Here is a 23353-nt window from a genome sequence, read left to right on the forward strand (position 1 = left end):
CCCAGCTTCAGTACAACTGTGTTCAGATCCCCAGTGGAGTATGGAACAGACATCCTGCCAGCGAAGGAGACAAGAGGGATTGTAAAAGAAAGAGAGAGAGAGAGAGAGAGAGAGAGAGAGAGAGAGAGAGAGAATAATGCATAGGAAGCCAGAGATAGAGCAGGAGGGAGGAAGACTGTATTTGCAGAAAGCTAAAAAAATAGATATTCTCAATGAGAATAGATGGATATCTCTAGGGGCCGAGCTAGAATAAGGCTTTTGCTGTCCTATATACATAAATAGTTACAGGCCACTGGGTATTGTTTACGAATAACACGATAACTCTGGTCATGGCCAACTTTGCCTCTTCTGATAAGCAATACATGTTATAAATTCTCATGAGAATTAGATATGATCAGTTTAAATTATAGGAATCTCTTAAAAGATACAAATGAAAATAAAATAAAAATAAAAAAATATATATATAGACACACACACACACACACACACACACACACACACACAAACACACACACATTTTCTTTTCTTTTCCAGCATCTGTCTATTCATGCTGGAGGAGCTGAAGGATACAATTTGCCATGACAGATTCACCACAGGCAACACGCAGTTTAAGAACACTAAACAGGTTTCGGGAGAGAAATCAGGTGGCAAGTGTAAGAAATACGAAGGTGATGACTGCCAAACATGATTCAAAGGCAGTTATTATAATTAACATACTTTTTTTTTTTTTTATCGTAGTAAAGCAGGAGATTATATGATAACTGTGGTGTGAGGTTGTTGTTTTGCTTTTGTCTCATGTGTCTTCCTAGTGGTACATGAAAAACCTTCCCCAATTGAGTCCCCATTTGTTTGTTATAATAACCTCCACCCTACTGAAATATGTTCCACTAGAATTTCAATTGTGGTTGTGGATATTTTGCTCAATCTACCACAAGGTCGTTAGTAAAGTCAGGTACTGATAAAGGGTGAGGAGGATAGCGTTGCGGTCAGGGTTCAAATTAATCTTGAAGGTGTTTAATAGAGTTGAGGTCAGAGCTTTATAACAGGCCACTAAAGACCTTCCACTCCAAACCATACATACCATATCTTCATGTAGCTGGCTCTGTGCACTGGAGCATTGTCAGGCTGAAACAGGTTTGGGTCTCCTCGTTCAATGGCAAGGAAAATGTAATTCTTCTACAGTCTATACAATTGTATGCTTCAAACTTTGTGGTAATAGTATGGGGAAGAAGCAGATTTAGCTGTTAAGGTTGGATGCCCCGGTACTTTGTCTATATAGTGTGTTTATCTTGAGATATAGTCGTTTCATATTTCCAGGCTCAGAGTTTCATTTGCTCTGAGAATTCAGAACGTTTGTTATGTGTCGATTTAGAAACGTGATCCCTGGTACTTTTCAAAATGGTCAGCAATGGAGGAGAAATTATCGGGATATAAAAGCAGTCATTCATCGGACTTGAGCACTGTAATCAGCTCACCTTTGTAGTGTGAGTACTTGTACTGAGAGCATCAATAATAAGAAAGAGCATGTTTCATGCCAGCCTGCATGGCTAAAAATCTTTTACCATGTATGGAGGTATTGCATCTAAAAATGCAGTTCTTCAACAGTGTGTGTGTTGATTCCAACTAGCAATGATAAAACAGAAAACAGCAATTTAGTGCTTCCTAAAGTGTCTAGCATTGTGCAAACCTAACGTTTGCACAATGGCACAAAAGTAACCTGGAATTGTGAAGCCATTCCTCGTTTTGGAAGGATTTTTCCCCAGGTGGAAGTAAACCTATAATTAATAGCCCCTCCCACTATCTAGCCCAGAATCGGTCATGGGTGTGGAATATGGACCTAGTGTGGAAATATTGCTCTGTCTGGAAATGTCTCCTTTTATTGAGTTGGTTCCTAGTTGTTCACAGTCTGTCCTGTTCTAAAACTGACATCCATACCTCATGAGTCAATGATTAAGGTTCCAGTACTAGTTCTAGTACCACGAGTGTAGCCTGTATGTTACTATTAGCTTACAGTATGAAAATAAAAGGCTTTTCTAGTCTGTACATATAAAATTCCTCTTTTGTAATAATAGCTGTATATCTGTTCAGATATGGATGTGGATCTGATAGCCATTAGAAACTGAGTTGTGCTGCAAAACCTTTATAGAGATGTCAATTTCATTAATAAATAAACTTCTTAAGCTGGAAAACCATAACATCCCTAGGCGTTATTTAATGTTTCTGGTTCGTGTAATGTGCCGATGAATTCCTGAAGGCTGCTAGTTGCCTTTGTTGAAGGAAAAAAGACTGAAACTACATTCAGTTCACTTGTGGGTGTGTGGCATTTAACCTTAAACATGAAGCAGAACTGAGAGTCTGGACCAGTTTCTCAGAGCATCTCTGTTTTTCTGAGGCTCATGCTGTATGTCCACCTGTCTGTTTGTCTTTGTCTTGTTCTCGCTTTCTCTTTCTCCCTCTCTCTCTTTGTTTGGTAAAGAAACCCTCTCCCTCTGCATCTGAGCTGCAATGCCATGAGCTCTTCGTGGTCAAAACAATTGAGGGCGTATACACTAACAACAAACAGCCGAAATATTAATTGCTGTTTAAAAAAAAATTTTTTTTAAACTATGAATCATCTATATGGCAATGCTTATGGCACTTGTAGAGCAGGTTGTACAGACATGTAGCATACACTTATACGACAATGGCACATGAGAAGCACTTCATATGAAAACCACATACGTCTCCTACATTACTTGTGCTCAGTTCGATGCCCGCCGAAGCGTTCTGTATTAGTGCAGAATCACAATTATAAAGACTAAAGCGAAACTGCAGCAGAGCATTTAATTGCTGCAGCATGATGCTGGGTGAGATATGGGTTTATAGGGCTGCCATGTAATTTGCTTCTGGAAATGCAGAGTTTAAGACTTGAGGTGCAATTGGCTATATTATTCACATTCAGGATGTAGCGTATTTACCACCTCCCTGAGGATACACTGTGTGATGCTAGCTCATCAGGATAATGTGCTGCATCGTCTAAACAAGGCCCAGGATGTTGGCTATCTAGCTTTGGAAATGGTATTCAATATTAGCGAAATATTTTTAATTGGGGGAAGAACGATTACACTAGAGCTACCTGGCTAGCTAATATTGTAATCTTTCTAATAGAAAACTGGGGACCTACTATATTAAAGTCATGTTTTATCATAAAGAGGGAAACAAGGTTCTTTTTTTTCGGTTTCAAAACTGCTATATCTCATTGAACAGAACAGAAAAATGGCATTCAATAAGGAAAACTGTTTCCAATGAATGTATCACATTGTGTTTATTGTACATTATAGAGCCTAACAATTCTAAATACAGTTTTTTTCTGCACAGTTCTTAAATGAGAATCAGCACCTAAATACAGCCACCATGCCACTGCCTTTACAGCATGTTTTGTATGTATGTATATATATATATATATATATATATATATATATATATATATATATATATATATATCAGTTATTTTAATCAAGATCAGATCAGTTTTAATCCAATCCGAATGCTTCTGTTTAACACCCCTGGGTCTTTCTGACAACTGACTTCAATTATGTGCTCAGCTTCATATCTATAAGTACTGTCACTCATCACTTCATCTCTATACATATTGCTAATGTGTATTATACAAAAGCCCTAAGGTAAGCTCTTTCTCTTATGTGATGCACAATAATGCTATTAGCACTACCATGGACTCTCATACTTCATGTACATTACTGATTTGTCATATACTGTGTATATTGCGTTTTTTATTTAATTTGTATTGTCTATAGTGTCTTGTATAGTCTGTATTGTCTTGTATAGTCGAAGCTAATTGTATAGTGCTTTTTCCGCCTCTACTTCTGAGAGTCACCAACAGCTGGAACCACATTCCTTGTGTTTGTCAACACACTTGGCGAATAAACCTGATTCTGATTCTTATAGCGGTTGAAAAAACGAAATCCATCCAGCTATTAAATCCACTCATCTCCACCCTGGTAATGTCTGTTGTTTGCAGAAAGTCAGTCTCTCCCTTCTGTACGCTGTTGTACCTCTCCATACACTCTCTCTTTTGGTCTCTCCAAAATGACACACTGCATTACAGAGAGCCAGCACTTAAATTGGACTCTCTGTCCAAATATGCCCATGTGTGTCTATCCTTCTGATGCCGCTTAAGTGAGGTGTCAATAGCATTTAAAGATAACAAAAGAGTGCCGTCTCATGTGAAGGCTCACTAGCTCTTTGCCATTGACTTCTTTTGCACAGAGGAGTGCTTTATTGTACAAAATGCTTCATGGACCATTTGTTGCACTCTTCCTTTTTTTCTTTCCTCCGGCCCTCCCACACACAGTGCCGTTCTCTATCTAACCTTCAGGTTGTTGGTGTAATTAGTATTCGGGGTCCGAGCTGTGGCCTGTGGAGGTGAGGCGGATGCCCTTCGCCCCTCATTAACGAGGTCGCTCTGAGGAGTGGACGTCTGTGACACGGTGTGTGAGGCGGTTTTAGGGGGGAGTTGCAAAATGTAATCACATGTCAGATGGGCCTACGAGGGTGCAGAGCCTGTAACTCTGCCACTATTACACACCTCTTGCATTGTTATTCCCCTAGGTACCCAGGCTCTGGGGATTGCAGATGAGAGAGGGCTGAGAGCTTGTCTCAGTGGAGCTGTTTATGATATGTTCTGCTCATCTTGCTGCTTAAGGCTCAGTGAGGTGGTAGTCATGCGAAATGAGCAGGGTGGATACTAGTTTTCTACATTTTGTAGAGTTATAACCTGGAACTGAGAAAGACTTAATGAGATTATATGTAATGATTCTACAACAACAAAAAAAATGAAGAAGTGGGTGTTGGAGAGATACATTGCATAAAGATGGACTTATAAAAGAGTGGTTTGCCATATTAAATCCTGTTTGGATGAAATATGCGGAAAAGGGTTCTCTGGTCTAATGAGACTGAAATGGAATGTTTATGTCCTTGTCACATATCACTATGTTTGCTCATTAGCCTGAGAACCAACCCCAGTAAAGCAAGGTGATGCTAGCATCATGTTGAGAGTTACCTTGGTCACTTGGCTGCTTTACTGGTATAATGCCTTCCTTGCTCGGCCAGTGACTTCTGGTAAATGACCTTCTGTGGGCAGAGTCACAGTTGCACTCTGGCCATAAGATTCATATGTGCTTTTTCACCCTCGCATTTCACATTTCTTCCCCATTCGCTGTTATAGTAACCTACAGTCACTCTTCAGGGAAGATGCTCCACTTGATTTTGGAGTGTGCTTGTGGAGGGTTAGTGACTGAAAAAACAGTCCAGATAAGTTAAAGATAGTTTAGCAATGAGCAAAGGTTAAAGCTTGTTCCTATAAACTTTTAATTAGTGTACGATAATGGCAGGATTTATCTGTCAAATGTCAATAATATAATTTGCACACTTGATCACATATTGACACAGTATGAGTATTCCTGTTTCACACAATTTTTTCCTCTCCACACAAAATGAACAGTTCCACTGAAAGATTTGCCAAATTGAGCAGGCAATCCTATGACCCGTGATGAAAACGAATTAACATTTTCAGTTGTGCGTGGGGGTGGGGAGGGGTGGGGAGGAGGAGTATGATATTTACACTAATATGAAATAGCTTCGTGAATTTGCTTTGCGCAAATGTTAGTGTTTTAGTATAATATTTGGGATGGCAAAGTGTGTATTTTGGCAGCGAGTGAAGTATATGCAGTCTGCAGGCTAAGTGATTGTTATGGTTCACGAGCTTTAGAAGAGAGAAAGAGAGAAAGAGAGAGAGAGACAGAAAGTGAGAGAGATTGTGAGCTGTGCAACAAAAATCTATTACATTTTTTCCCTCTAAATGGAGCTTGATTAAAGTGTTAAGTAGAGAAGTGTCCCAAAAGGTACCCTTCTTGTCACTGTGGAAACAGCAGCGTGGCTCACACCGTGGGCAATGTGCCGTGCCCTCATTTTATCTGATTTGCATGCTAGAGAGAATTAGGTAATTGGCATTTATGCAGAACAAAAGAGGAGCTGCTCTCTTGAATAAAAGGAGAAAGAGCTTTTAAAGCAGAACTCAACGCATGCAGCCGGCAAACCTCTTTTTTATGCACCGTCGTGTTCCTTCATTTTATGTATGGAGACTGTTACACCTTTGGTAGCTGGGCTTGGGAAGGGGCAGGAATCTGAGAAAGCATTGCTTTATGACATTGTAACAAATTCCACTTCAACCTTCATCGTCCACAATATATTTAGTTGCACTTGCTAGAGGATTGTTGTGTCAGTATCAGAACAGTTCTAAATGAAATTGAAGCATGGTGAAAGGGTAGCGAGGCTTGCGAAATCAGGGAGAACTTTCAAATCTTCCATCCAAATATCGCTCCCATGCCATTTAAGCTCTTGGTTATGGCGTGCCATTCTCCTGCTGCAATTATATAGTGCAGTAATCCAGGAGCGGCAGAGAAGCTTCCTGCTAATGGCTCCTATTAGACCGAGAGAGACAGGAAGAGAGGACGAGAGAAGAAGAGAAAGGCTGTTCCACTCAGACCTGCACTCGAAATGGGTTTGAACAGGCCGTATCTGGCTAAGGCAGAGCCTTTCGCCTGTTTACTGTGTAAACCGATTGGAGCTTCGGCATGTCATGTGTGCACTTATTATTAATTAGAGCAGCCATCCTGTTTGAGTTCAAATCGTTCTCAAAGTCATTTTGTTGCTCGCACTCCCACCCCTCTCTCTATCCCCAAGCTCATATCACAGTGGAACAGATGTTAAATTAGAGGCACATTTTGACTTCTGCAGTGACGAGGGGAGTGTAAGTAGAATGGATTTGTACACATAAAATCAAGAAGAATCAAAACATGCTGAAACTCGTATTACAGGCGAAGCGTTTGTAATGCTGTTTAAGGCTACGCTGATCACCTTCAGAATTCATTGAACGCTGTGATTGATGCCAGGTGAAATCATATTAGAGGAAACGTCAGAGACAAACAAACCAAAATGTAATCAATTTGCAGGGCTAGCCCTACTTACGGTGCTGCAAGTCAGCACTACAAAACCAAATCAAGGTCCTAGTGCTTGCAGCATCACGGTACACTTGTTTGGCTATGCAGCATGAGTTTATGTCTATGTGTTTATGTGTTTAGGACTAAGGGCCCTGGCATCAATTCTGGGCTTGTGTAAGGCTCAGTGGTGTGTCGGTTCACACCAGAACAAAGTGGCTTTATCTGGGCTTCGAGGTGGGACCGCTGCTTCTACGTACTTTAGTGTGTAGCAGTGCTGGACTAACATGGAGAGGTTTTCAGAAGCCTGGAGATGTTTAGAGGAAAAAAAAGCAGTACTGTGCTCAGAAAAAAGATGCACTCCTGCCCAGCCCACCTTGCAGCAGTGCAGAGGCAGGTCATACATGGATGAGCAGCGTGTCTGTTTGTGTGTGTGTGTGTGTGTGTGTGTGTGTGTGTGTGTGTGTGTGTGTGTGTGTGTTCCTGTTACAGAACATGTGCTTAAGGCTGTGCTACTATTCTGCAGTGATGTACAGCCCCCACTACATGATCTGTGTTAAGACCCAGTCAAGCTGTACAGCATTTCCACAGTAGTAAACAGAGTTCAGTTTTCGTGGCTGAGGTAGATTTGCTGCATAATGAGTGTAGGAAAGCAGGAAAGGAGCAAAATGTTACAAAGATTTCATTTATGTGCTTGTTTATGCTTTCTTTTAAATATTAGTCTGTATTTTTAGTTTTCTAAGGTCAGCCCTCGAGTTTAACATTACTTTCAGGAACAACATAACTGTCTAAATATATAATGTCGATCTTTTTTACACAGCTGTGGCAAGTTGCTTATAGTAGAAAGGCCAGAAAATCTTGTGCATACACGCTGAGAATGGTCGAATTTGGAGCATATCTGTGGCCCTTTCAGCTACAGCATCTGTGCAGCATGCTGCCTGACAGCAGAGCCAGCTTTCTCCCAAGTCAGAGTCATTCATAAGAGCCATCGTCCTAATTGCAAATTAATCCCTCACTCGCTCTTGCTGCCTAGTAACAATAAAGAAGAACATTGTTTTGGATACCCGCCTCTGGAACCATGTTGTGCTGGAAACCCCCTGGAGCAACATATGGTCATTTCCAACTTTTGTCAGCTGAAATCTGGAAAGTGTGCTTTACCTAGCAGTTGTGATGCATGTGAAAATGTTAACGCACACCAATATGTAATGATTAGCTCGCTCTCTATATGAGCAAACTTCTAATTCATAGGGATCCTAACTTTAATAAAGCATAATTAATATATTTATTATGTTCAAGCATAAGCATACAGAATATTGTCCAAATGGAATTAAGCTTGCTTAGTCATTTTATTAGAAAATCAGATGAGTCGGTTTCCCTCGTTTATTATTTCACGTTTCAAAGATGAAAATCAGAACCCAGAACTGAACAAGAAATCTTTAAAGAACTGTTAGTTCCAAGCAAATAAATACCCCTAGTGGGTTTACTTCGGGACAGAAGTGCTTACATTTAATGCTTACATTTAAACGCTTTTCTCTTGACTGTGTAATAAAACTTACACAAACTGTTGCTAATATACTGTATAACATAATGCATCAAATCTTTTCTCAAGAAACATCTTTTCCACATACCTGGAGTAAAGAGCTATTTGCCTTCTTATGCATACACAAACTAATAAACACCCAACCAGAAAGCAGTTTTGAACATTCTGGCCATGGAAGGCTGTGGCATAGATGTGAGTCTCAAAATCTCAAAATGAAAGCACGAACACACCCTTTGTTGCATCATGAACGTTAAACAGTTTACTGTTTTTTAAAACTGAACTACAGACGATGAAAATAACTTTGCCATTTTCTCCCTGGCACTCAAGATAAGAACCACAGCAGAGGTAAAACCTTTTGGTGACTACTTTGACACTAAAGTGTTTTTCCCCCTCATTCTCTAATCTTATATTATTAGTCACTGGTGCAATCCAAAGGGTTCACGACCTCTGAGTGATTCTTTGTTTCCTTTTTGACAGACTTCTAGTCCAGGCATCATGTCATGTGTGTTATGCACTTGGATAATACTTGTGGATCAGAAAGGATTATATAGAAGTGGCAGTGGAGATTAATCTATTTAATCAATCAAAAAAGCTTGCATTCATTATATGGACAAAAGTATTGGGACACCAGACTTTTTCAGCCATATGTGGTTCTTGCCCGAACTGTTACCACAAAGTTGAAGGCACACAATTGTATAGGATGTCTTCGAAAGGCTGTAGCATTGCATTTGCCCCTCACTTAAACTGCCAAACCTGTTCCAGAATGACAATGTGCCTTTGCACAAAGCCAGCTCTTTAAAGATATGGTTTGCTTGAGTTAGAATGGAAGATCTTGTGTGACCTACTATAGACCTCAAACACCTTTGAAATGAATTGGAATGCATTCCAGGCCTCCCCACCCTACATTAGTACATTACTTTACTAGCGCTTTTGTGGTTGAATAAGCTCAAATCTTCACCAGCACACTCCAAAATCTAGTGCACCATCTTCCCAGATGGGTGGAGGTTATTATAAAATCAAATGGGGAATAAATGCCCAAATAAGATTAAAAAGTAAGTACTATAGAGAATAGTAGAACGTTCTACTGTTATACACTCGCATTTGAGAACGGATAAATATAACATTGTTCATCGCTTTTATAAATAATTTAACAGAGTTAGGCAGTAGCATTAGGAGACAAGAGAAATACTGAGAGCAGGCAAACACAGCTTTAGCATCAGAAGCCCTGCTAGCAGATCAGACCTCAGCACTCAGAACAAGCCCAGAGCTGCAGGAGCTCATGTGTTGGACAGCATAGCTCATCCTAGGGTGAGGATTTAAGTAGTCTATTAAGATTTTTACTAGGAGCATAGACAGAATGTTTGGAAGGAATTTTTTTTTTTGCATTTGAAGACTGAAAGAAGCTTCAGATTAATGTTTTGAAACCAGCGTGTGCTTGAGTAATGATAGTGGATTATTTATGAAAGATGCCACATCAATAAATAAAAAAGACTGTCTTATCTTCTTATGCAAGAGGTGTGGTAGAAAAGCTTTACGCCTTCACCCTGCTCCTGCCTTTGCCAGTGCTGCTGTAGTATCCACGACACATCTACAAGAGGCAAGTCTCATCCACATGTGTAAGCTGATTTGATGTCACCACCACTAGGTTGTTTTTTTTTTTGCCATTATCAATAAAACCAGCAGAAAATCTGAGTAGATTTTAGAATACACTGAAACAAGGTCAATGTCACAGAAAGGTTAAATGTCTGTAATAGAGATCATTCAATATATTTTGATTGCAATAGTCTTCGTATTAGAAGTATATTTTGTAGGTATTTCAGACATACACATTAGTTACGCAATAAACTATATTGAAAAGTAATTTTTACCCCATTTATCTTTGCTCACAAACAAACAAAAACCATTAAACCATTCACATGAGCATGCTAAATCAGTTATGTACTGGTGTGTCAAATGCCTCACAGGAAACAATCTGAGCATTTGTTTTGGGTCATAGAAAAGGCGAAATGCAGAAAAACACAAACATGGCCAAAACCAAAAAAACCAAAACCAAAAAGCCAAATACAATGATTCATATATGTAGACTGAATTTACACTCAAGCGCAACAAGTCAAAATTTTCAAAGTAGGGTTTGTAGTACCAGAGCTGTGGATTAAGGAGTAATACAGTGAATATCACTTTCTGGCACCTGCATGTGAGAGTGTATTCATAAAACAAGCAAAGTTTAAATTGCACACAAGTTATCGTATAAGAAATTACAGAGTTGCACCAAATAGCAGCTTGGTCAGCAGTTGTAAAAAAAGTAAAATCAGTAACTTCCCGAAGGCTACACATAAGGACCCAAAATTAAGAGACATACATTTTTCTATTTTTTTCTCAGGAATCATAGTAATTTCTGATTTGCAGTATTAGGAACACGCGTTGTCCCCATCACCTGGAACAGGTATTATCCTTCATAATATGTCCCTTTACTGTTTAAGAACAGAAATGGATTTGTTGATTTTGTCTATGTAAACTATGCCAGAGTTTATGTTTACAGCAGTTCGATTTAAGTCTGATTATTTGCTTCACACCAGGGTCTTAAAGGCAAAGTATTATAAAACAAAAATTTTTAAATAACCGAGCCCAAAATACACAGCCCTAAGGTATGTCCACCTTGCAGGGCGTTTTCAAAAAGCCACATTTTCACTGTGTAGGAGACGCCATAACACAGAGAATTTCATATAAATATCCATATACGTGTGGACAGAACAGCCCATAATATAAACAGAATTGATTTTATCAGGGAAACCCGATTACCTGCGAGGATTTGATTATAAGCTAATTTTGGTGTTCTAAACATGGCGCATGGATTCAGTTCACTGCGGAAGCACTGCAGAAATGAACAAGAACGAAACGTGGCGTCTTCAAGAGGGCAAAAGTGGTATAAAATTCTGCCCTCCTCTAGATGGCACTCTAGACAGTCATCTATTTCAAGAGCAATGTGAGAGGAAAAAAGAAAAATATGAATGTCATCTTTCTGAGTTGTGTGTCCTGGAGGACTCATGTGCAGTTTTTGTGTGTGTGTGTTGGATGTGTTGAGTAGTGGATGTGGGCAGCTGCAGTGCGGGACAGTGGACTGCTCTGTGTGCTGACTGGAGTAGACCTGACCGTCACTCCTTTCCCGTCTCAGCACTGGGCTTCCGCTGGCCAGCTGGGCCCTAATTACCCACAGGCAGTCTTACACACACACACACACACACACACACACACACACACACACACACACACACACACACACACACACACACACACACTTTATGTCCTGCACACTTTTATTGGGAAACAATATTGTTTTCCTTCCACCCAATACTTCTGTGAGTGTGATTTTATATTTGCCCTGCACTCCAAGCCTTTGTGTTTGATGGACATTTTGTGAGAGACTGAGAAAAGGTCTATTTTTTTCTCTGCAGCAAGCCCAGGGGAAAGAAAGCACCACGAACTCAGAAATCAGTGTGTGTCACGCTTTAAACAAGAGTCGAAAACCAGAATACGAACAGGACGTTTATTAGCCTTGGGAAACAAACAGAAGCTAGGAAGCAGCATGTACCGGAAAACGGGTATATTCCGAAACACAGGTAGTCCAGGGATGATCGCCAGAATGAACCGTAGATCGGACGGTGAGTGAGTGCGAACAGGGAGCCTTATAAAGGGAGGGTGTAGATTGGAGACAGGTTAAGGTGATTAGTATAAAGGCGAGGCGCTGCGAGTGTGCTGAGTGCCGAGGGGGGCTGGCCGGTCGTTCCCTGACAGTGTGTTTGGATCTGTCTGCTTAGTGACCTTTTAAGTGCAGTGGTAATACTGGATACTGGTGTGGACAGTAAAGCTCATTAAAAGTCTGCATGATTCTAAGAGGCATACAGAGCCCCGGCCTGAAGCCGAGATATGGCTTCAGGCTATTTGCCGTGCATTTTACCTAGACATCTTGTTCAGACAAACACACTGAATTTCCAGCGAACTCATTTTAAACTGGCGGAGTTCGGGCCTGTTAGATGGATGCTGATGCATTTGACTGTTCTTCCTCCAAAGCAGATTAGGTAGGCTGAAGATCACTGCATGTTTGCCTGCTGGAGATCATTTTAGCACTAGTTTAAGCATTTCACAACAGCAAGCTCCACTGGAGGAGGATAGTCGGCTGTAAAAACGATGGCCTTGGCTGATAAATTTCTCGGCTCGATCCGCATTCAATATTTCAGAGAAGACCATTGAAGTCTGATATCCATTTTAGGTCTTAAATAGCAACAGGGGAGGATATCGCTCAGAAATAGCAAGGACGGTTATAAAGAATGAAAGGCGAGCAGAAAAAATATAATCACTTTAAAAATGTATACGGCTTCCAGCGTAATGGTGTAAGTAATTTGTTAAGTGCTTATAACTCCCCCTGCTAAAGTTTCCAAGATTTCGCCTCGAGCAAGCACTTAATTAGCATATTAATTTTTCAGAATAGCTTTGAGGAGCAGGCTCTCATTTTTTCCTCGTCCGTTCTTTTTTTTTTTTTTTTTTGTTCCTAAACTTTAATGTGGAAATATTTTTCCTATCTGCAGACTGTTTATTGAGGCTAAGTGCTCATTGAGATGCAGTGTGTGTCCACTGGATGGAAAGCAGGAGGTGTATCAGCTTAGCCATCTCCTAGGCCCTATAAGGAACCATAAGCAGCTGTCATCCATCTTCATAACTGTACAATAATCTATCGACTCTCTGTTGAAGAGTACAGTACATCGAATCATTAAGATAAAGCCATGAAGGGAGGTATTGCTACAGTTTGTCAGGTGTGAATATTGGCATTGGGTGGTGTGATATTGAGAAGACAAGCTACGTCAGCTTGTGCGAAAGCACACGTTCAATTTGCTATTGTAGTGGGTTTTGTTGCTTTTCTGGGCAGACATGCAAGCTTCTGATAACACCTCTAAGTCATTTTTGAGCTGCATTACTAGTTTAGAGCTATAGGCAACGTTCTTGTTTCAAGGTGTATTAGTCTGTAAAGCCTTATATGCATTAAAAGCTGCTTATAAGAACCAGCAGCTTTTCAAGATTTAGAGATATATTTTGTACAGATAAAGCATGAAGGCATGAGTGATTGACTCTTTTTTTTATAAACAGCACACTAAAAGCTGATCCATGTATGACCCTTGACATTCAATCTGTGCTTTATGTCCGTTATTATTGTGTTGTTTTCACATGCCCTGGGGTTAGAGTAGGTCATGTTATAGATAGAAACATATTTATCAGGTCGACTGACCCAACTGTTAATCACTTGACACTAGGATGCAATGGTTGCATGTACTTTAGACCGTATTACTATATTAATGGCTTCTGTTTTTAGTGTGAACAGACATTTTTTCAAATTCAGCAATGTCATGTGCATGTGCATCCATAAAATAAGCAAGTCAGCAACACAAACCTTGAAACAGATGATCTGCTCCAGAGGTTGGTTGGAAAAAATGGCAGACACGCAGCTTTCGCTGCTATTATTGGCACTCGTTGTCGAGAGAGGTGTGATTGTGAGAAAGAAGGCAGCAGTCAGTGTGTGATGTAATTAAAAATAAGAAAAAACAAAAAAGCTGGGTTTTCATTATATACAAATATTGAAAGTAGGACCACAAAATCTGTGTTATAGGACTGATCTGAGAAGTTAAGGATATGTTTACATATTCTCTAGGGTTGTTATAGTAACGGGGCAGGTGTATATACACTGCAGTGCAGGGCAGATGTAAGTCAGCTAGTTAGCTGGTTGAAGCGACAACATCAAGCTTCGGATTCGACTGGGTTCGGTGCAAACCCAGACACTCTCCTTTGCTTTATCTGCATTCATGCAGGTTTCCATTTAGAAATTTAGAAATTTCTTGAATACAGTTCTGCTGAGAATTGTTTCACACTAAAAGCCAAAAAAATTATACTAAAAAAATAAGTCGAGAAATCTGAATTCAAGCCACATTTGCTAGTAGATTAAAATCAGGTTGTAGTTTCTTGTTCTTTATTGCTATTTAGAATGCATAACATTTTTCTCTCTTAAATTAAATAATTTGAAAAATCTGATTTCAGTGTTCACAAAAAGTGTCACAATAGTAAAACTGAATAAAACTGATTTGTACTCACAGGCCTGCAATTTTGCTACCGGTAAAATAAACGGCTCAGGAAATAATTTTTAAGCACCAACACCACTTTTATGTGTATCTTTAGTTACCATGATAGACATGTATTATTGTACCTAATGTGTGGATCATTACACATAGAAGATTTCATATTCATATATGACAGTCACATTTACATACACATACACATTTACATTCTCTTATGCCAGAAGAAGTCATTCATAAATGATCTTTCCAAGATTGTAAATAAATAAAATAAATGGTGAAAAAAAGTTCATTATAACAGTAATAGCACTAACAACATTTATATGGATTGTCCACTGCACAAGTACCTGTGCAGGTTATTAGTATATAATGTATAGAATTGATACTGTGATGTGACTTTATTAGTGCTGCTTCAAGGCTATTGTGACTTTTTTCACTAAAAACATTAATCTTAAATCCAAATTTGTCACGTGTTTGAATACCTCTACAGATGAGGTATTTTAAAAGGCTAACATTTGCATCCTTGGCCAGAATGAATGGAGATAATTGGACACCTGTCTGACACTTGAGTTTTAACTGCCTGGGGCTGAGCTGAGTGGCTTCTAAAGAATCTTCCATTGCGGAAGCCAGAGACTCATTTACGTGTACAAGGGGCCAAGAAAAGGTCCTTTTAACCTGTTCCCTGGCAGCCTGCATCTCCTGTGCTGGTGGATACGCTTGCTTTAAGCTAGCTCCAGTCCTGTTTGTTGCCTGTCGCCTATCGTTCTCTCTAAGCTTAATTTCTTTAATCACGTACTCATACTTATAGTATTGTGGTTATAAATTGGCATACTATAAATACTCTGCATTATGAGGATCGGACCTGTTCCATCTGCTTGTTTTTTTTATTAGAATTTTTTAAGCAATTCTTGCATTTGATCTTTTCGTTATAATTTGGCGATGAGTTAACTGCAGACCTGCAGCTCATGAATAAGCTCCTGTTTGCACACCTTTGAGATAAGACGCAATTACAGTGGATCAAATAAAGCTGCGTACTTGGAGGAATGGGACAGATAGAAGGCTGATACAGAGCGGAGGCAGGAGGGAAGGGGTGGCAACGAAGCATGCAAATCCAGAGGTTTAGCCATTGTTACTAATCAGTTAATCTGAGCTCTCGGTTAGACCGCCACCTCGCCTGTCAATCAGGGTTAGCTGCAGCCGAGGAGGCGTCGGCCTGTTTGGCCTAGCACATTCAAGTGTCAGCATTAAAATTCCCCATTTCAAAAACCATGTACAAATTGGAGCTCGGCGGGCGGATTTTCGACAGTGGCCAAATAGAAAGTGGCAAGTGAAGTAGGTGCTGTCAGTCAAACAAGTGACATAGGGACAAAACAAACTACAGCCTGAATTCTCAGCGTGCTAGTCACTGTTCCTGACTGCAGTCTTTTCCAAGCCCGGTCACCCGTAGCTTGTGATTCAAACGAAGGTACACGAAGCCGGCAATCAGCAGCTGAATGTGTGATTTGAGATGATGAAGAGGCCTTGGAGGGAGATGGGGGGGTGTGAGAGAGGAGGATGGAGTGCAGGCTCATTATCTCACTCTAATCAGGGGACATCAAGCCAGGAAAATGGCGGATAGAGAGGACTCTGATTAAAAAGAAAACCCCTCCACGTCAGATCACAAGTGCATCTCTTGTCTCAGGCTTATGGGCTTATTTTAGAGAAAGGACCAATGTTAGTCAACCGCAATCAGTACCGAGAGGCCGCAATACAGTTAATCAGGAAGACAGAGTAAACATAAATATACCAGTGCATGCCTCTTTAGTGCTTGTTTAGCTGAAGAGAGAAGATGGAGAGGCAGCACTCTACATGACGCTCATCAGGTGTTTAGATGAGAACAGGACTGTTCTTTGTTAAACTCTAAGTAACCTTCATTCTGTCATCTGTCAAGCTGCTCTTTCCTTCCCTCTTCCTCTCTGTGTCTCATTCTCTCTCTTTCTGTCTGTCTCTGTGCTGGTGTATAACTTGATTTGGTGTGTCTTCATCCCAGCGATTGTCCTGTGCTTTGATAAGGATCCATGTTTCCAGGGCGGGTTTGGCGGCAGCGCATCTAATGAAAGATCTTAATTAGATCTATTTGTGCCCAAAGGAGAGGAGATGCAATATTAAATTGTCGTTCGTATCACATTCCTTCAATTTGGGCTGCAGGATACGTCTCGATTCATTTTATTGTGGCTCAGATAAATAAACTTTGCTGTCACTTGCACCCTCTACCTCTCCACTCTGTTACATGAAGCCGGAAAAGATCCTCTCTTGGCCAGGGGATTTCTCTGTGGAGCACGGTGCATGGCCCACTCAGGGGTTTAAAGAGCCGGATTATATATGCACAAACATGTATGGAATAAAATTTGATCTTTTCTCTTTTTTCCCCTGCCACATCTAATCATATGCTGTGGATAGTTTGTGGACAAACCATCTTTGTGGTTTTGTTTAGGGGAGTGAGAACACAGCAATCACACAGACCAAAACATCCGTGTGTGGTGATCTTGATCCGGTCCCTCTAGCACCGTTCAATTGAAGTCTGAAAGTGATCCAGCTGCAGGAAGTAAACCAAATATGATGTGTATTTTTGGTTTGTGGGCAGCATCTTTAAAAATTATTCATATATATATATATATATATATATATATATATATATATATATATATATATATGAGCTGATAAACTGATTTATGATGCACAAACTGAGCAGGGATGTAGCAATGCAGAAATACAGTACTGGAAATTTGGACAGATGATCAAAAAGAGAACATAAAAACCAAACCAAAAGGTTTCTTTTTGTTTCGTATTCTGCATGTGTATTAATGAGTGTGAAAACACTAAATATATATAGAGTCCACCTCTCTCTCTGCATCTTCTGTCAGCTGCTGATCATGCAGTATTGTAGAGAAAATACCCAGAGGTGAATGCTAATTACTTGCCCATACCACATGACTATGTTTGGAAAGTTAAATAATGAAAATTTTTTCTTTCAAATGAGAAATCAGCCCCTCGGCTAGCTGCTTTCTCAAGAGGCTATTGTCTTAACTATCACTTGTCCCAGCTGCCATTTGAACCTCAACCCAGCTATTTTTTGCACTAGCAAGTTTTGACTTCATTAAAGATGGAACCTGTTGTATTTTTAACGTAGTGCCCTTGTTTATGTTTGAGTTTCCTACTCAACTACTTTACGAACAATTAACATTTAAAATGTTTACATCGGATCTGTTGTAACTCATGATCTCTTTAAGGCACTCTGCTATGTTTTTTTTTTATAAGTTATGCCATTGTTTCCATCAACCATCAAGTGTACCTACTAAAAGGTCATTAGTAGTTTGTAGAACAATTACTGCTGGTTCACTAATGCCCCAAAGGAAGAGAGTACATTTATGGCATTTTGCCTTATCCAGAGTGACTTACAACTGAGCAGGGGAAGGTTAAGGGCCTTGCTCAAGGGCCCAACAGTGGCAGCTTGGTGGCAGGATTTGAACTTGTTACCTTCTGATCTAAAGTCTAATGTGTTAACCACTGAGCTGCCACCTCCCTGTTGCTGCCCCCAAGGTTAAATATCTATGGGTTTCATTAATTAATGTATTCATTCATTCATTCATTCATTCATTCATTCATTCATTCATTCAAGCCTTTATACATTTATTTATTCGTTCATCATCATGGTCAAAGTTACATGTTAGAAATCATCATTAACTTGGCTCAGTGGTAAAGTTGTTGGACTTTTGACTTTGGATCGGAAGGTTGTGAGTGTAAATCCCATCACTACAAAGTTACCATTGGAGCAAGACCTTGTATAAAATACTAAAAATAATAACATAAATGTAAGTCTACCAAATGAAAATGTGCTCATTAAGAAGGTGCACAGCAGGCGTGTAAATACAGTTCTAACAGCCGTCCCCAAATTTCACTTCAACAGGAAGTTAACAATTCAATATCAGTGGACTATAATGTAAAGTATTATGCTATTGTTACTGCCATCAATCTATTAGTAAGAACGCAGATTTGAGATTAATAGAGTTTTGTTAAGGTTGTATATGTCTGCTAATGTAGTATAGTCTTTTTACCTGTTGGTGTGAATAGTAGCCTCAAATTCATCATACCTCCTTAAACCTTATTACATAAAAGCAGAAATTCTATACATTATGTGAATTACACTCACTAGAATCTTTTTTGAAAAGACTGGTACACCTACTCATTCATGCCGTTATCCAATCAGTCAGTCGCGTGGCAGCATCACATGCATAATAAAATCATGCAGATGCAAGACAAGAGCTTTAGTTAATGTTTTCATCGAGTATCAGAACAATGTGATCTTAGTGGCAGTTCAGCATCAGCGTCAGACTGGTTGAATCTGACTGGAAGGCAGCAGTAACTGAAAGAATCACTCACTATATGCATGGTGCATAGAAAAGCATTACAGAGTGCTTCAATGGGCTTTGAAAGCAGATCACATCAGGCTCTTCTGCTTTTTTCAGTCATGAACAGTGGCTTCAGTACGCACAGGATCACTGGAGGTAGACAGCTGAAAATTAAGAAAAGTCTTGGTGACAATGCACCACAAAGAACACTGAAAGTAAAGTGTGTGTGGCCCTTTTCTTATAAAATGCAACTGACATTTGCATCTCAGGCTGAAAAACAAATGATAGATGATGCAGTGGCTTAAAAAAACAACAACAAATTTATCAGCAGTTCTGCTGAATTGAACTTATCCCATGAATCATTAAAAAACAGCGGTATTGATTCAGTGGATCTCGTTTTTCCCCCCAATAAATTAGTGTGCACTCTTCTCAGCCCTTTCAGCATCCTGTAGTGTGACTTTCTCTCTCACTCTCACTCTCACTCACTCACTCACTCTCTCTCTCTCTCTCTCTCTCTCTCTCTCTCTCTCTCTCTCTCTCTCTCTCTCTCTCTCTCTCTCTCACGACGGCTCTCTGGCAGCTGCCAATCTGACAGGAGGAAAGGCACGGAATGTTTTCGAGGCATGCCGAGGCGCATCCGGCACTGCTCGGGGAAGATGACAGGGCTGAAACAGCGTCAGCAGCACTCGACTGAGAGCAACACACTCTGCCTCTCTGCATAAATCTATACATATCCCTAAGCAGTGCTTATTCTCTATCACCTCTGGTGTAGCACCATTCTAATATATCAGCCCAGTGCCAGGCGTACTCTTTTTTTTTTTCTATATTCATAAATGTCCTTTGCTCAATGTTTTTTTTATGGCCCCAAGAAAGTGGCAGTTTTAAAATCTTCTCTCACCTCCATGCTGTCACTCCGTGTCCTTTCACTGGCTTCTACACCAGGTCTGCCCTTTTAGAATGTATAGTCACAGTTGGGTAACCCACTTTTGTGGCTGGCAAAGTGTTTTCAGATTTGCACAAATAAGGAAATGCCACGTTGTTGACGATGTGCAAGAGTTCTTTGGCTTGTTTGGGCATGTCTATATAGGATGGTCAGGTTCTTTTAGTCCCCACTGTTTCTTGGTCTGGCTGTTTTAAGGAAGTGTTTGGCAATATAAGAAATGTTAGGTTTGATTGGTGCTTTGAGTTCAGACCCGAGGACTTTTTAGCAGCTGGCTGACAGGGCTCGGTGTCCTGACCCGATGAGTCCGCAAGCATCCGTACATGTCAGCATGTCATCTCAGGAAAGGCTACGGCGCTCACTGGCTTGCTTTCATGGTGCTGCACATAATCTTGGCCAGCAGTCTGAATGCAAATGTGCAAGCAGTGAGCGGCATCAGGATCGTGTGCTTGCGAAGCAGAGCTGCAGCCCCGTCCCCAGGGAGCACCGCTAGAACCGGAGTGGAAAGAAAACGCAGCGGCCTGCTGTTGTCTTGTCACCATGAAGAGAAATGGACAGAGTAATTGCGCTGTTCCTAGGCTTGAGGAATCCCATCAGCCACGAGCCAGTGCTGTCAGAGGACATAAAGACAGCACTAAAAACGTAGCTCTTCCCCCGACACGTCGCACAGCCCAGGCCTCCGCAAAACGACAGGGGGAAAGACAGATGGATTAGCCATGGAGGGCTGCAGATGAGAGTAAAAAGCACTGTGAAAGATGTTGGGATGGTGGACAGCCAAGACAAGGACACAGGGTGTGCATTTCTGTTGCCAAAGACGGCATAGGATGGATAGGACTTGTGTTTATAAATGGCTCGATCCTTTTTTTCCCAACATCTTTTGTATTTCTAACTGCGACCTCATGACTATCCAGTCAACCAGATACCATTACTTATGACAGAAGGCAGGATATAGCCCGTTTATTAGCTTCAAAAGGATGATTGCCTAAGAAGGCTCCTAGCTGTTAGCTGTTATCATTGCCCTGTGTTAGAGGTGAGCTATGTGATCTCACTACTCATGCTCTCAACACAATTAAGAGTACTGTGGAAGAAAGTTTGTGCCTCCTTGTGCTATAAATCTTACCAGCAGAGTGAGCTAATTGTGTTCTTCTCGTGTAATATTCTTGTTGTTTTTATACAATACGATGTTCTTTTCTCAACAGTGAGATTGATAGTTCAGGTGTACACCAAAAAAGTGTTAAAGAAAAAAAAGAAAAGACAAAGTATAGCAGGAAAGGTGTTAGCCCGTCCCTGTGTGCATTTCACCCTCATCTAATCCCACAGCGTGCCACCTCTGCATACTCTCAGCGGAGAACAACAGAAGCGGTCCTTTCTGAACACATTTTTTTTTTCTTTTTGCCTCTGAGTGTCCTCCAGCGCTCTTTGTTGTCTGTGTTTGAAGTCTGCACCCAAATGCTTGCACGTGGGCTTAATCTCTTGTCCTCTCTTCTTTTCCAGATGGTCACAAGAACAAAGAAAATATTTGTAGGCGGATTATCAGCTAACACAGTAGTCGAAGATGTGAAGCAGTATTTCGAACAGTTTGGCAAGGTAAGATCTTGTGTTTGCTGATTGGTAAATCTGTTCTTTTCATCTTAAAGTTTCTTTTTTTTGTGGTTTGTCTCTGAATATTTGTTAGCTTTTCATTTGAGCTTTCTATATAAAGTCTAGATGATTGTTAAAATGGTCAGTCCAGATGTGAGAGATCACATTTACAGCTGCAGGACTCATAAGTTCAAGACTCACTATCCTTTAGAAAGACATGGGATTGCGATTTCTTTCATTCAAGACCACGCTTTTAGTGGCTTTCTTTTAAATCAGTTGTAATTGGATTAAGCAGATGTTATATACACACTTGTAATTGATTTGTAGCGGTTTGGAGGAAGCTAGCGCCATCCATGCCAGAGAGTTCTATTAAACTTCACAGTGTTCTGCTGGTTTCTGTTACTTCTCAGGTCACAAGGCTATTTTTTGCGTGCATTTCTTATTGCAGCCCATGTCTCACTGTCTGCCGAACTGAGTAGGTAATTTATTGGAATGGACCAGGCTGATTCCTGAGTAAATGGGTGTCACATTAGTGTTGCTGTTTGTTGTTAAGTTGGAGAAAGATGTCTTGGTTAATGAACTGTCTCCTCAATTAAACTACGAGTAAACTAATCTCGAAAAGAGAGACGTTTCTGGCATGAAAAAAAGTGAAATGTGGTAATTAAAATACTTGGGTATCTGTGGTATTTGGGAGAAATGTGCGTTCATGTGTGTGTGTGTGTGTGTGTGTGTGTGGGGGGGGGGTGTTTCGAAGGTCGGGGGTGGTGTTTGGTGGAGCTGTCTGGATTCTCTGAATTAGTTCTCTGAGATGAGAAGGCTGTATATAACTTTGTTGCAATCCCCTGATGACTCGGCATGTCTGCCTACACGGAGATTTGCCATACTGGTGTAGGATAAGCTGATACTTAGGATGAGGATAAGGGTTTTGTGTGTGTGTAAGAGAGTGAGGGAGATAGGGAGGGAGAGAGAGAGAGAGAGAGAGAGAGAGAAAGAGAGAGAGAGAGTAGGCCAATTAATAGTGCCTTTGCAGGCAAAGAGAGAGCTTCCTTGGAGGACAGCAGGTGGCATGGGGCAGGAAGGTCACGGAATCTGTCTCTTTGGATGCTATGCTCTTCCTGAACCCTTTTCCTGCTCCATGACAGCTTATGCACACACATACGCATGTGCACACACACACACACACACACACACACACACACACACACACACACACACACACACACACACACACTTCTTAAAGACTCACTAGGAGGCCTAAGACACATTGAATTCACACCTCTACAGATCCATAAAAATCCTTGCATGTAGGTGTTCGGAGCTGAAACTGCGTCATTGTTACATCCTGTGTCTTTGTGCTAATGAAATCGACTATTTAACCTTCAAACATGAATTCACAGCATGATTCACAACGTTATTAAGCTAGTTTATTTACTTTTACATTTTGAGGCCATGAGATTAGCTCCACCCCCAGGTGTAAGAGTATTTCTTGCCTTTTCTTTTCCTCAAAAGATGAGTCACAAATCATTCGAACAGAGGTGTGGGTTTTCGAGGAGAAGGGGAAGAAATGTCAGTCTTTTATAGCAGGCTTGCATAAAGCACCAAATATGCTTCCCTCATCCAAAAATCATTCAAAAAGTGAAGGTCAGATGAAATGCACTTCATGGACAGAAGCTTGTGCACACCTGATGTAAGATTCGTCTTATTGAACATCCACATTTAGTCCGCGTTTGTTGTTCTAAAAACTTCCACCCTTCTGTGAAGATGTTTTACTAGAATTTGGCGATTTGTGCTCA

The 23353-nt window shown here is 40.5% G+C and overlaps 1 protein-coding gene across 19 annotated transcripts in view; it reads left to right on the top strand.

Moving 5' to 3' along the window:
* Positions 1–23353, top strand: part of msi2b (musashi RNA-binding protein 2b) — a 242108-nt gene that overhangs the window by 33734 nt on the left and 185021 nt on the right. For all 19 annotated transcript variants that reach the window (XR_014534699.1, XM_083548636.1, XM_083548635.1 and 16 more), the window contains exon 6: positions 21474–21566. Coding sequence is in view for 18 of the 19 variants with exons in the window: in XM_083548636.1 (XP_083404762.1) it covers positions 21474–21566 (93 nt within the window). In the remaining variant the exon portion in view is untranslated. The remainder of the gene's footprint in view (positions 1–21473; positions 21567–23353) is intronic.

Source organism: Silurus aristotelis (assembly GCF_946808225.1).
Source record: "Silurus aristotelis genome assembly, chromosome: 8".
Taxonomy (NCBI): domain Eukaryota; kingdom Metazoa; phylum Chordata; class Actinopteri; order Siluriformes; family Siluridae; genus Silurus; species Silurus aristotelis.